The following is a 15,203-nucleotide window of genomic DNA, read 5'->3' as shown; positions in this document are numbered from 1 at the left end:
AACCTACGCCTCAGTTGTTTGCGCCCCTTTTTTTTAGTTGTTTTCTACGCGCACAGCCGCGATAGCGTCCGCTAAGTTTGGATTCCTTGCTTCTAAAACTCCCTAATAAGGTACGATGATGGTGATTTATTGACATCCCCTTCGAAACGGACCGGTGACAAATAGTCACATAGCCTGCTTGAGTTAGTCAGATATGCTATACATGGTTTTCCTTCTAGCATTTTTGTATAGATCTCTTTACTCTCTTTTTTTCTTCCTCAAACCTTCTCTATGTACCCATGTACCGCTACCTATACCTGTAACGGATGCGGTCGTATCAACCTCTAGCTTGCTTTTCTCCCACCGATACTCTATAAACCTCTCTAGCTTTCTTATCTCGGCAGCTGACCGGTTGATTATCCCGTCCCCTTTAAAGTACAAGCGCTCCTGGAAGGTGTACGTTACCTAAGGGCCTCACTGGTTGAACCCCTTCGCATTCGATTAGGATGTCCTGAGTGGCCTCCTGATTTTTGCTGCAGTGTACACATGCCTCATCTGGTCACGAATATTTGCTCCGGTATGTTGTTGTCCTAAGGCATCGAGCTCGATCGTCAAATAGCAAGGCGCTTCCCTTGGTGTTAGCGTACAGATTTTCCTTTCTAATTTATTTTTTCTCATTCTCGTAAATCTCCATGGTCTTTCTTGTTTCCGTTCTTTCCATCCAATTCGCTGTCTAGCTCTTTCTCTCACTTTCTTTTTGATGACTCCCGGCTGTCTATTTACAGTTTCGATTGCACTGTACTTGGTTGCTAACTTTCTCGACTTCTCCCCCCACTCTGTGTCCACGCTTTTGAGGTACCGATACTTGTGCACTTTAGCCGCGCATTTATTTTGGTCCATGGTTCTGAGTCTTAGGAACATGATTCCACGCATAGAGGGGGTCCTGTTGGCCGGGCGTGCGAAAAAACGCAAAAAAAGTAAGTGCGAAAGAATCAGAGCCGAGTCTGCGTTTTTCGGGTGTGGTAAGCCGCTTGGCTGCGCTGTCTCTAAATTTTTTTTTTTTTTTTTTTGCATATTCGGGAAACAAGCTGTGCACGGCGACAGCTTGCTCTTTTCTGTCGCGCTGGTATGGACACCCTGTGACGCAGAGTTTAACCAGGGAGCACATCAAGCTACGGAAGCTTTCGGTGACCTACCATATATTCTGCTTTACTGTTGGTGCAAGCCATTGGAAACGACGCTAATCGTTAGCTTGCAGTCATGTCGTTTTACTATCTTCGTTCGGCGAGGACACTTACACAACAATAAAGAAATGTCACAGGCTCATTGTAGCTGGGCAGAGCGTCGTAAGGGGTGGATGCCAGTCTTGCTACTATACCGTCCAGAGCTGCGGTAATCCGTTAATCCTGCGGTAATCCGGTGATTCGTAAACGGTGCGAAGTTGACGGACAAGCTAAAACTCTCTTGATATCGTGGATTTGCCTAAGCGTTTTACTTTTGGTTTCAAACGGCTTTGTGACGTCTTAAATTGAGGATTTGCGGAAGAACGTTGCGTTATAAGTGCGAGAATTCGCTGTGATTATGCAAGTGTCGCAGGAACTCACTGACTGCATGCGTTTAGAAGATATGATTTCTTTGAAATTCGGAAAGGCGACACGCATGAATAACGCCGCAGTAAAGCTTCAACCTAACGGCACGAACAGTAGTAGTAGTAGTAGTAGTAGTAGTAGTAGTAGTAGTAGTAGTAGTAGTAGTAGAAGAAGTAGTAGTAGCTTTGTTTCCCCTCGCAATATGATAAAAGGGGCAAGAAGAGCCTTGATGGGTAACGCACCGCGTACTATCCCTCACAAAAGTTAAGCATGGTACTCATTTTAATTTCAACGCAAAGCTCATTGCCGCAACGTGAAATCAAAGGGAACACAGCGGTACTTCTTTTTTCTACGACTTTTTGTCGCGTATCCATCATATTGCTGCAGCTGAACGATATCACAGCACCAGAGCTCTCCGTATGCGTTAACGTTTTGTAGAAAACTCTATATACGGCCCGAGTCACGCGATGCGGTCAGCAACGACAAAGAAATTGACACCGTTGTACACATCCTTACGTTGAGATATGTGTTCTCCTGTATTTGAACTGTGCCCCCTTACACTGTTCTTTGGTACTCTGATGTATTCACTTGCTTTTAGTTGACTCGTGAATTAACAGTCAACAATTTTGTATATACAATTACTGTTGCTCTTTCTTTTTTTTATTCCTGCCGTGCTAGGATTTCCTTTATATATTTATTTTTTTTATCGGACCTTCAACTAGCCCTCGGCTACAGGTCCGACAAGTGATTGTTACTTGTGTATATATAATCTGAAGAAAACAAATAAACAAGCATAAACAAACAGACGACGCCGACGGTGCCTGCCGTTTACCTCAACGGCCAGCAGCTTGTTCTCGGAGTCCCGGCAGTGGCGGTAGACGCCCGATATGCGGACCAACTCGGGCCCGTGGTCCGAGGCCGCACCCCCGGCGCCACCTGCGGACCGGCTGCTGCTGGTCACCGTGTAGGGGTGCTTCTCGGTCGCCGCAGCGACAGCCTGCAGCGGTTTTATTTATTATTATTTTTTTTTATCAAGGCGAGGCTCGGTTTGGGGCTCTACCCACCACGGGTTTACTCGGCGCGGCTGGTCTGTTTCTCGGCGAGCAAAGTGGGCCGATCTCGGAGGCTGTCACTAACGGCCGCGTTGGCACGCATTGGCGACAGGCCACTTTCAGAACGGTCGGTCTCGGAATGCTGACGTGAACTGTCGTCGCAGCGAAAGTCGGTCAAGGCTTTGTTGACCTTTTTTTTACGTGACAGTGGCCTATTAGGAAGATTATAATGATCCCATGCGGTCCCTTTTCATGTTTTCTTTTTCTCACGCTTTTATTTTGTCACGTTCTTCTCTCCGTCATTACTTCCCCTTTCCCTTCCCATAGTGCAGGTTAGCAAACCGGAGGTTTTAACTCTGGTTAACTTCCCTGCCTTTCTCTAGTTTGCATATCTCTCTCTCTCTCTCTCTCTCTCTCTCTCTCTCTCTCTCTCTCTCTCTCTCTCTCTCTCTCTCTCTCGAGGGCAGCGTGACACCAGACTGCGCTGCTCCCGCAGGTAGTACGCAACTAGGAATCCCGCAGTAATAGTAATTAGGAAGCTTAATACCGGCAAGTATGCGGCCTGTAAGGTGAGCAACACGGCACAGTTTCCTCTAGTTCAACAACACAGTTTCCTCTAGTGATTATTGCGTGAAACTCTGTGGTGTAATCAGAAGATTCCAGAGATTGTGTGATACCAAGCTGCGCCGATCCCGGAGGCAGTGTAATCACAATCGGGCCAACCTCGGAGATGATGTATTCGAAATAGGGCCAATCCCAGAGACTGCGTAATCGAAGGTGTCTACTTATTGGGCTATATATAGTCCCGACACACCAGTGCACGATTATGTGTCCCCGCAAGGCTGTTAATGTGGTTTGTGAAGCGAGCCGATCCAGCAGGCAGTGCAATCCTGAAACTTCTAGATAATGCTACCGTTGCAGTCGCTGAGGCGCAGCGTACGTAGTACTTAAGATTTTTTTGCCTCTTCCTCCGGATTTGCCGTCGATGGCCCGCCGAGTAGACGTGCCGGGGGAAGAAGATGTTAGGTCTAATAATATTTGGGGTTTTACGTGCCAAAACCACTTTCTGATTATGAGGCACGCCGTAGTGGAGGACTCCGGAAATTTGGACCACCTGGGGTTCTTTAACGTGCACCTAAATCTAAGCACACGGGTGTTTTCGCATTTCGCCCCCATCGAAATGCGGCCGCCGTGGCCGGGATTCGATCCCGCGACCTCGTGCTCAGCAGCCCAACACCATAGCCACTGAGCAACCACGGCGGGTGGTGTTAGGTCTGGGGCGCGTGTAAGGAATTGCGTAAGTTGGAAGTAAAATAGAATTGCAGGCATCGAACGAGAAGAAAGGGAAACCGAGGGGTTCGAGTTTTCCTAGTGTCAATAGTGTTCACTTTCATTTCCCCTTTGCTTTATCATTTGTGCGTATCGATTAAAGTAGCTAATTTAACCCTGTGGCTTCCTTCGGTTTCGTTGCTCATATGATTGTGAACTGCACGCACTGTGTGTCTCTTAACTTGGCATTTGGCGGAAACGACTCAAGGGAACTTCGTTCACGCAGATTCCAACATGTGCGTTGGATCTGCCGTTACTTATTTATATATTTTTGAAGAGAAATATCTTCCTTGGTGAGTTACCTCCACTTTTCCACATAGGGTATGTCTGTCCCAAATACATTTATAGCCTCTTTCGTAGGCCGGTCCCGAACATAGTCGTCTAAATGTAATTGGCACTGGGGCCACTGGGTATGTGATGATCATGAAGATGATAAGTGATAAAAATTTGGGAGGCGATTGAACCTCTAGTTGTCGTCTATCAAACGTTGTCGCTCCAGCGCAGCTCTCGCGATAAATCGTATGGTTCGCACACGTCATTCTCATCCCCAACTCGTCCAGGGAAGACATTGTCTTTCACGGGCCTCAACCAGATGTTAAATCGCCTTCCAACTTTTTTTTTTTCCCTGCGCGTTGGTGCCGCTGATGCGACGGGGGACCATATCACAAACGGCGACACGCCCCCCTCCGACTCACCGGGAAGACGGTCTCCCAGCTGGCCTTGACGAAGAGCGAGTCGCAGAGGACAAGCCGCGTGTCAGGGTCGGTGACCCCGCTCACCAGCAGCCGCGGTACGGCGCCCGACGTTTCTTTCTCGACCGTCGAGTTGACCTGCTCGCGGACGCTGTCCGGTTCGTCCTGCGCGCGCCGCCAGGGGGAGCCACAGCCACCCACCGTTAACGTTAAAGTTGGAGATGCTGAAACAGCATGCTATACCATGGACAGGGGGCGACGAAGAAGTTACGTTTGAAACTACAGTCAAACCTCGGAATAACGAAACTCGAGATTGTAAGAAATTTTTGACCGTACGAAGTGCTTTCGTTTCCTCTACACACATTCGTAGATCATAATGCGTCGAAGACATTGGAACCGACGCAGTTGGACTCTACGTCTCGGCCAATTGAACGAATTGTTCTGGGGAAATATGGGTGAAAAATTGTAACCGATTGGATGGGTTTATTTACGAGATGGTAAATCGCCATTGGAATCTGAACCTGGCAACGTTTAACGTTAGAACGCTATCTAGTGAGGCGAGTCTAGCAGTGTTATTGGAGGAATTAGAGGGTAGTAAATGGGATATAATAGGGCTCAGTGAGGTTAGGAGGACAAAAGAAGCATATGCAGTGCTAAAAAGCGGGCATGTACTGTGTTACCGGGGCTTAGCGGAGAGACGAGAACTAGGAGTCGGATTCCTGATTAATAAGGAAATAGCTGGTAACATACAGGAATTCTATAGCATTAACGAGAGGGTGGCAGGTCTTGTTGTGAAACTTAATAAGAGGTACAAATTGAAGGTGGTACAAGTCTATGCCCCTACATGCAGTCATGATGACCAGGAAGTCGAAAGCTTTTATGAAGACGTGGAATCGGCGATGGGTAAAGTCAAAACAAAATACACTATACTGATGGGCGACTTCAATGCCAGGGTAGGCAAGAAGCAGGCTGGAGACAAGTCAGTGGGGGAATATGGCATAGGCTCTAGGGAATAGCAGGGGAGAGTTATTAGTAGAATTTACAGAACAGAATGATATGCGGATAATGAACACCTTTTTCCGCAAGCGGGTTAGTCGAAAGTGGACGTGGAGGAGCCCGAATGGTGAGACTAGAAATGAAATAGACTTCATACTCTGCGCGAACCCTGGCATCATACAAGATGTAGACGTGCTCGGCAAGGTACGCTGCAGTGACCATAGGATGGTAAGAACTCGAATTAGCCTAGACTTGAGGAGGGAACGGAAGAAACTGGTACACAAGAAGCCAATCAATGAGTTAGCGGTAAGAGGGAAACTAGAGGAATTCCGGATCAAGCTACAGAACAGGTATTCGGCTTTAACTCAGGAAGAGGACCTTAGTGTTGAAGCAATGAACGACAATCTCATGGGCTTCATTAAGGAGTGCGCAATAGAAGTCGGTGGTAACGCCGTCAGACAGGAAACCAGTAAGCTATCGCGGGAGACGAAAGATCTGATCAAGAAACGCCAATGTATGAAAGCCTCTAACCCTACAGCTAGAATAGAACTGGCAGAACTTTCGAAGTTAATCAACAAGCGTAAGACAGCGGACATCAGGAACTATAATATGGATAGAATTGAACAGGCTCTCAGGAACGGAGGAAGCCTAAAAACAGTGAAGAAGAAACTAGGAATAGGCAAGAATCAGATGTGTGCGTTAAGAGACAAAGCCGGCAATATCGTTACTAATATGGATGAGATAGTTCAAGTGGCTGAGGAGTTCTATAGAGATTTATACAGTACCAGTGGCACCCACGACGATAGTGGAAGAGAGAATAGCCTAGAGGAATTCGAAATCCCACAGGTAACGCCGGAAGAAGTAAAGAAAGCCTTGGGAGCTATGCAAAGGGGGAAGGCAGCTGGGGAGGATCAGGTAACAGCAGATCTGTTGAAGGATGGTAGTCAGATTGTTCTAGAGAAACTGGCCACCCTGTATACGCAATGCCTCATAACCTCGAGCGTACCGGAGTCTTGGAAGAACGCTAACATAATCCTAATCCATAAGAAAGGGGACGCCAAAGACTTGAAAAACTATAGACCGATCAGCTTACTGTCCGTTGCCTACAAAGTATTTACTAAGGTAAGCGCAAATAGGATCAGGAACGCCTTAGACTTCTGTCAACCAAAGGACCAGGCAGGATTCCGTAAAGGCTACTCAACAATAGACCATATTCACACTATCAATCAAGTGATAGAGAAATGTGCAGAATATAACCAACCCTTATATATAGTTTTCATTGATTACGAGAAAGCGTTTGATTCAGTCGAAACCTCAGCAGTCATGGAGGCATTACGGAATCAGGGTGTAGATGAGCCATATGTAAAGATACTGGAAGATATCTATAGCGGCTCCACAGCCACCGTAGTCCTCCACAAAGAAAGCAACAAAATCCCTATAAAGAAAGGCGTCAGACAGGGAGATACGATATCTCCAATGCTATTCACAGCATGTTTACAGGAGGTATTCAGAGGCCTGGAGTGGGAAGAATTGGGGATAAAAGTTGATGGAGAATACCTTAGCAACTTGCGATTCGCTGATGATATTGCCTTGCTTAGTAACTCAGGAGACAAATTGCAGTGCATGCTCACTGACCTGGAGAGGCAAAGCAGAGGGGTGGGTCTGAAAATTAATCTGCAGAAAACTAAAAAGTATTGTTTAACAGTCTCGGAAGAGAACAGCAGTTAACATATAGGTAGCGAAGCACTGGAAGTGGTAAGGGAATACATCTACTTAGGGCAGGTAGTGACCACGGATCCGGATCATGAGACTGAAATAACCAGAAGAATAAGAATGGGCTGGGGTGCGTTTGGCAGGCATTCTCAAATCATGAACAGCAGGTTGCCACTATCCCTCAAAAGGAAAGTGTATAACAGCTGTGTGTTACCAGTACTCACATATGGGGCAGAAACCTGGAGGCTTACGAAAAGGGTTCTGCTGAAATTGAGGACGACGCAACGAGCTATGGAAAGAAGAATGATGGGTGTAACGTTAAGGGATAAGAAAAGAGCAGATTGGGTGAGGCAACAAACGCGGGTCAACAACATCTTAGTTGAAATCAAGAAAAAGAAATGGGCATGGGCCGGACATGTATTGAGGAGGGATGATAACCGATGGTCACTAAGGGTTACGGACTGGATTCCAAGGGAAGGGATGCGTAGCAGGGGGCGGCAGAAAGTTAGGTGGGCGGATGACATTAAGACGTTTGCAGGGACAACATGGCCACAATTAGTACATGACCGGGGTAGTTGGAGAAGTATGGGAGAGGCCTTTGCCCTGCAGTGGGCGTAACTAGGCTGATGATGATGATGATGATGAGATTGTTAGCGTAGTGCAAGGGAGAGGATGTTCATCCGAGGCGAACAGGCAGCGGCCAGCTCCTCGCACACGCCTCTATTTTCTCTCCCTTCGGCTCCGACATTTGCGTGACAATTTGCGTTAACATATAGGTATGTCGGGTTTCAGTGCTCTCTCTCTCTCTCTCTCTCTCTCTGTCTGTCTCTCTCTTTCTCTTCATTTCTTTCTTTCTCTCTCTCTCACCGTTCACACACTCGCACATGCACACATGCGCGCAACGCTCTCCACAGGCTTGCTTTGTGCGGCAAGTTCCCACGCAGGCAAAAATTGCAGCATTTTTTTTTTTGCTCTCAAATATATCGCTGTATTCCTATGAGTGTATTTAAGTACTTTCGATGTAACGTTCTCGATTTCTCAAAATAATTAGTGGGTCTCCCTGACTACGCTGAATCGTGGTTTTCGGTGCATATCGAACTACAAGTATTGTAATCAACAGACAAGTTTGATATGATTGAAGTATATACTGCTGTCCGAACGAAGATAAGGATGTCTAAGAAAGATGGCGTTATACGAGAGTATTTGCCATTGTCGACTGTAAGCTCGAAGCGTGCAGGAAATAGCGCAGACACGATTATCAGCACGTGATCTACACACGTCACGCTTTTGTATTCTTGCCATGTCCAAACCTAGTGAAGTACCCTATAGCCGTGTCACTACGACCTGAGTTGAAGCAAACAGTCATTTTTTCTTTAGGCTGTCGCTCTCAACAAAATTTCCGCAAAGTGGTAGGAAGCCCTTGTATGAATTATAATGTACATTTCCTTCAGACCTTTTCAAAATTAACTCGGAAGTGATTGCATGGAATACTCGTCCCGAATATCAAGTAGGATACGTGCGGAAACTGTACGGAAGTGGCATAAGCGTATTCTTGTCGTAAGCCGCCCAAAAATCGACGCCAACTTTATCTAGACCGTCACCGTATAGTTTCAAACGATGAAAAGCACCAGCCGAGTGCATGTCGAGTAGGTGGTGTTCAAATCCAGCGCTCAGCGACCGAGCTTCCGTGGAGTAACAGACCCCGATCTCGAAGGCGATGCTATTTCTGATTCGATGCGCCGGAAGAAGTTACAGAGCCGAAAACACGCCACGGCCGTCATTTGTTTTGGGCGCCAACCTGTACCGCAAGTGCACGCGGGAACTCCAAGACGAAGCACCGACGTGACGGCCCACCGCATGACGTTACACTTTCATTGCTTAGAGACAAGTAAAGGCAGTTTTTTTAAGACGAGAAACACGGGACAGTTACTTTCTGCGGGTACTTGGAAATGCTGTTTTGGGCATCTAATTGTGGTATTTAATTCCACTGAGCCTGAGGTATTATTTCTGACACGCTAGATTTGATACCACGGAAAGCTGATTTATGCGCGGGAAAACTAACTCAAATGCTACAGCAGCGTTTTTGATATGTCGAACTGAAGATTAAACTGTGGATAGCTCAGAAAACCACTTACTTATCAATTACTGTACTAATTACGTTTTAATTTAACTGTCATTTTATCATTTCTTTTTGCGCATGTACTCTCAATGGTAAGAAATAAAGGTGAACAAGTTCATTAATATTCATGATGTAGAATGGTGTTCCAGCTTTGTGTAAGCTTAAAACAAAAATGTTCTTGCCACGTTGGTAAAGTTTACATCACTCGGTATAAAGGACCTATTTGTAAGGCAATATGCTCCTGAGCAGCCTCCGAGTCTAAGGCAGATATACAGTAAATTCTCGTTACAACGAAATCACTGGAACAGGAAATGAACTTCGTTGTAACCGGAATTTCGCTAAAGTGGAGAGGCTACATCGAAGAGCCACGGTAACGTGGAATGTGCATTGCAACAGTGAGCCATGGATGCAGCTCGTAAAACGTGCGTCGATGCAAAGCCGCACGTGCCCAATAGCCACCATCTAGCGTGACTGGCAATTTTTGTTTTTTGCCGACATCCGTGAGCAGGTGCATCGTCTGCCCGTCATCGCCACATGATGCATTTGCTTACGAGAGTTTGCCGCTACGTGGCGGGGTTACCTCCACAGCGCTCTTCGACTCTCTATAGGTTGCTACGGGAGGAAAGGGTTGCATGCTCCAAGAGCACCCGCTCGCTTCGCGCACTTCGTGCGTACTATAAGCGAAGTCCGATGCCACTGAACTTAGAATAATCCAGTGTGAAAATGCGTGGGCACTGCTGTCTGGACCGCGTGAAACTTCGGATAAACCGATATTCCGAATAAAGCGATATCCTTTTACTGGGGACACGCTCAACACAACGTCGGCGCCACACGTTGGAAGAATAGCTTCTCACCGTGACTCGAGCGCCGTGCGCATACCTTCATGTCGACGCGGCGCACCTCGGCCTCGTACTTTCTCTTGAGGACGGCCTCGAATTGCGGCGCGAGCTGCAGAGTGCGCTCGACGAAGGCGTGGCAGGCCATGTCCTGGCGCATCTCGACCGCTTTGTTGCGTAGCAACGACAGCAGCGTCTGGAAAGCGACGGGCATGTCGAAGCGCTTGTTCACCTGCGACAGCGGTACAATAAGCACAGTGTCATCGTCATCATCATTATCGTCAGCATCATCATCCTAAGCTAGGTAGATTCCCACTGGGCATTCACCCGCGACGGTTATGCAGGTGTTATAGTCATCTCAATTTGGGGCAACGCGAAGAGTACTTGGTTTGTTGGTTGTTTACCTGTGACGGCTGCGTATACGCGCACTTGCTATCCTAGTGTGGGGTAATTCAAAAGAACCGGTTTTGAAATCTAGTTGACACATGAGGGAGAGAATGTAGCGCGGGTGCATCTTGCTGTCGTGTCTCGTCGTTTATTTGGGTCGGTCGTGTTTGCGCACGCGATGAATCCCCAAACTAATATATACAGTGTGAATCTGTACTGTAGCACGGCCTATCCCAACGATATCCTGTTATCACTCTCTCTTGCGTTCAGGTGGACCCATCTTACGCTTGCAAATCTACTAATTTCGTCACACCACCTGATCGTGAAACGTATACGTTTCACTGGAACAACTGGCGCCCACACTGTTACTGTAGTAAACCAGCGGTTATCAGATTTACGCGTAAGACTCATCATCATCAGCAGCATCATCATCATCATCATCCTGGCTACGCCCACTGCTGCGCGAAGGCCTCTCCCATACTTTTCCAGCTACTCCGGTCAGTGCTAATTGTGGCAATGTTGTCCCTCCAAACTTCTTAATCTCATCCGCCCACCTAACTTTCTGCCGCCCCCCTGCTACGCTTCCCTTCCCCTTGGAATCCAGTCCGTAACCCTTGATGACCATCGATTATCTTCCCTCCTCATTACATGTCCTGCCCATGCCCCATTTCTTTTTCTTGATTTCAACTAAGATGCCATTAACCCGCGTTTGTTCCCTCACCCAATCTGCTTTCTTCTTATCCCTTAACGTTACACCCATCATTCTTCTTTCCATAGCTCGTTGCGTCGTCCTCAATTTAAGTAGAACCCTTTTCGTAAGCCTCCAGATTTATGTCCCGTAGGTGAGCACTGGTAAGACACAGCTGTTATACACTTTTCCCTTGAGGGATAATGGCAACCTGATGTTCATGATTTGAGAATGCCTGCCAAACGCACCTCAACCCATTCTTATTCTTCTGATTATTTCAGCCTCATGATCCGGATCCGTGGTCACTACCTGCCCTAAGTAGATGTATTCCCTTACCACTTCCAGTGCCTCACTACCTATCGTAAACTGCTGTTCTCTTCCGCGACTGTTAGACGTTACTTTAGTTTTTTGCAGATTAACTTTTAGAACCACCCTTCTGCTTTGCCTCTCCAGGTCACTGAGCATGCATTGCAATTGGTCCCCTGAGTTACTAAGCAAGGCAATATCATCAGCGAATCGCAAGTTACTGAGGTATTCTCCATTAACTCTTATTCCCAATTCTTCCCAAACCAGGTCTCTGAATACCTCCTGTAAACGCGCTGTGAATAGCATTGGAGAGATCGTCACCCTGCCTGACGCTTTTCTTTATTGGGATTTTATTGCTTTCTTTATGGAGGACTACGGTGGCTGTGGAGCCGCTATATATATATTTCCGTATTTTTACATACAGCTCGTCTACACCCCGATTCCGTAATGCCTGCATGACTGCTGAGGTTTCGACTGAATCAAACGCTTTCTTGTAATCAATGAAAGCTATATATATAAGGGTTGGTTATACTCCGCGCATTTCTACCTGATTGACAGTGTGGATATGGCCTATTGTTGAGTAGCCTTTACGAAATCCTGCCTGGTCCTTTGGTTGACAGAAGTCTAAGGTGTTCCTGATTCTATTTGCGATTACCTTAATAAATACTTTGTAGGCAACGGAAAGTAAGCTGACTGGTGTATAATTTTTCAAATCCTTGGCGTCCCATTTCTTATGGATTAAGATTATGTTGGCGTTCTTCCAAGATTACGGTACGCTCGAGGTCGTGAGGCATTGGGTATACAGGGTGGCCAGTTTTTCTAGAACAATTTGCCCACCATCCTTCAACAAATCTGCTGTTACCTGATCCTCCCCAGCTGCCTTCCCCTTTGCATAGCTCGCAAGGCTTTCTTTAGCTTGGCATAGCTCCCAAGGCGTAACACTACCTGGACACTAAATCTCATTTAGATTATCTGCCGTTATCTGTTGCCAAATGCGGGCGATCGCCGAGATCTCCCCGCGCCCTTTTTCCGAGCATACCTTCTGGAAGCTTCTACCGAAACACTGAGCTCTTCTAATGATGGTCGGCATGCTGTCTTATATTGAACATCATCTGCTACTGCTTGGTATACCGTCTCTTCATCTGACTAGTACAACGTCAAAGTAAGATGCACGTTTTGCAAGACCTTCATTCAGGGACGTGTATTGCTTCAGCTGGAGCTTAACATTTCGCGTAATATTGCGCATACTTTGAACATTGCTGCAAACACATTGTGCAATTGGGATGATGATGATGATGATGATGATGATGATGATGATGATGATGATGATGATGATGATGATTGTGATACGGTTGTGGCGATGGTGTGAGCATCCCCCTTCAAACTGGATGCGAGGGGGGGGGGGTTGACGCATCTTACCATTGCAATCTTTTTTAACTTTCCAGTGTGTCTGTTTTTGAATACCTTTTCATGCCCTAACTTAAGCTATATTTACTGCCGTTTACTGACGCCTAAAAGCAACATCTATACAACGCGGTGTATTGTTTATATACATTGTTGTTACCATGTAACATGTGCAACCTTACAGTCCTTAAAATGCAGATTACACGCCGAAGTTTAGTATGACAGAATTATAGAACTATAGAAACGCGCATGTTCGAATACAAAACACTGACCGGGCCGCTTTACGAATAGACCGCAAAGCAATGCATCATACCAATGATAAAGGCGCTATGAAACAATTCCTGATGTTCCCAGCGTATCTGCACTAACTGCTGCACGTCCGGCCCACCCCGTAGAATGTTGCGGAATTAATTGCGGTATAGATCGTTGTTAGAACTTCATAAAAAGATTAGTACCTGCCAGTAGAGGAAGCTTCAAAAGAAGGATGTCTGACTGGCGGGCGATAAGAAATTCGCCAGTAAACACCTGTTATAACTTGCAGCGGCCTCTGCAGATGAGCTACAACGAGGAATTAGCTAATGCGTCGAGCATCTTAATTAAGACACATATGGTAAGTATCGTATCGGATAGAATTAATCCGCTTGTATCTTGTACCCGTATCCCTAGTACTTATCGCATTAGTATCTTGTATCTGCATCATGACACGTTTGCAAAGTATATTTGCCCAGCCCTGCTGCAGTATACACCTTTCCGGTAACCCGATAAGCCGTTCACAAGCTAAAACTCTCTACTACATGTACACCCAAGTTCCTATAGCGCACAACTGGGGATGTGTTCTCGGACGGTCGCTTCCGAGGACATCACTTTCAGCGAGTGCTGATTGGTTGGTCGCGCACGAACTACGTCACTTTTGGCGATGGTGTCGCCGAAAGCGATCGTCCCGGAATACGTCCCCCGCGCAAAGAAAAAAAAATTGGAGGACGCTTAAGCTTCGCATTCAAGAGTGGAACGCGACAGCGTTCCCGTCGACCCGCCAAGGGGTGTAAGACAATGGGCTACGGCGCAGCGACTACGCGCCCCGCATCGGACGCGGTGAGCGTCGAGCAACGCAGCGTTCGGCGCGACAACGAAATGTGTGCCTGAGCAAGCGACGCACGCCTGAGCCTTAGAAACAGCTCGTTTCTAAGGCAACACCGCGTTCACTAGAGGCGCTTTTGTACCGCTTTGAAGCATCGAACTCGTGGCTCAGTGGTAACGTCTCCGTCTCACACTCCGGAGACCCTGGTTCGATTCCCACCCAGCCCATCTTGGAAGTTGCTTTTTATTTATGAAGTGCCTGCCGTGATTTATCGCTCACGGCCAACGCCGCGGACGCCGACGCCGACGACACCGGCTTTTCTGCGACACGAGCTCCTTAACGCTATCGCGTTAATAACGTCCCCGCAGTTATAAGCGCAGATCGAGTGACACCACGGGACGCGCTATACGGGAACGCGAGCTCGCCTTGAACGCCTTGGCCATCTGGTTCTCGGTGTTTCCCTGCGCGCCGGCGTAGGCCATGCACAGCGTCTTGAACACGGCGAACGGCCCGATGCACACCGTCGAGCGGGGGTTCAGCGCGGCCACGTGCTTGAACAGCTTGATGGCGAAGCGGTTCGCGTACGCCACCACCCGGTCCAGCTCGGTCACGGGCGTCGCCGCCGCGTCGGCGGCCGACGCCGTCGACGCCGGGGTCGTGGTGGCGCTGACGCTGCCGCCGTTGGCCGCTTGGGGGCACTGGGTCTGGGGCGCGCTGTCGGCGTTCATCTGCGACGCGCGGAGGGAGGCGTGCACGTGGAGACGTCAGCAAGACGGGCGTTGTACTGTTTCGCACAGTGTAGAAGGGGAGCATCTGCGTGACGTCACGTACGCGTATTCATATTCGCACCTTCCACTGCGTTGCCGGATGTAAGCAACCATAGATGCGCGCAGCTTTTATTGCGATAGCAATTATATGGACACTACAGGCGCGTTTGTGCTGTCGCCGTCGCCGTGAGGTTCCGTATGAGTGAAAGCGTGCGAGGGTGAGCCCGCGAACGCGGCTCAATTTTTTACCGTGCTGGCTACTGCAGTA

The 15,203-nt window shown here is 47.7% G+C and overlaps 1 protein-coding gene across 2 annotated transcripts in view; it reads right to left on the bottom strand.

Annotated features, from left to right (window-relative positions):
• LOC142587904 (leukocyte elastase inhibitor-like) overlaps positions 1-14,911 on the bottom strand; it is a 30,813-nt gene extending 15,902 nt beyond the window's left edge. The window contains exons 1-4 of one of the 2 annotated variants that reach the window (XM_075699257.1): positions 14,594-14,911; positions 10,349-10,537; positions 4,645-4,806; positions 2,401-2,565 (exon numbers count right to left, since the gene is read on the bottom strand). In XM_075699257.1, the coding sequence (XP_075555372.1) occupies positions 2,401-2,565; positions 4,645-4,806; positions 10,349-10,537; positions 14,594-14,896 (819 nt within the window). In that variant the 5' untranslated portion in view covers positions 14,897-14,911. The remainder of the gene's footprint in view (positions 1-2,400; positions 2,566-4,644; positions 4,807-10,348; positions 10,538-14,593) is intronic. The other variant, XM_075699258.1, reaches the window with a different exon arrangement.
• Positions 14,912-15,203: the final 292 nt, after the last annotated feature.

Source organism: Dermacentor variabilis, chromosome 7 (genome assembly GCF_050947875.1).
Source record: "Dermacentor variabilis isolate Ectoservices chromosome 7, ASM5094787v1, whole genome shotgun sequence".
Taxonomy (NCBI): domain Eukaryota; kingdom Metazoa; phylum Arthropoda; class Arachnida; order Ixodida; family Ixodidae; genus Dermacentor; species Dermacentor variabilis.
This window is presented reverse-complemented; position numbering and strand designations above follow the sequence as displayed.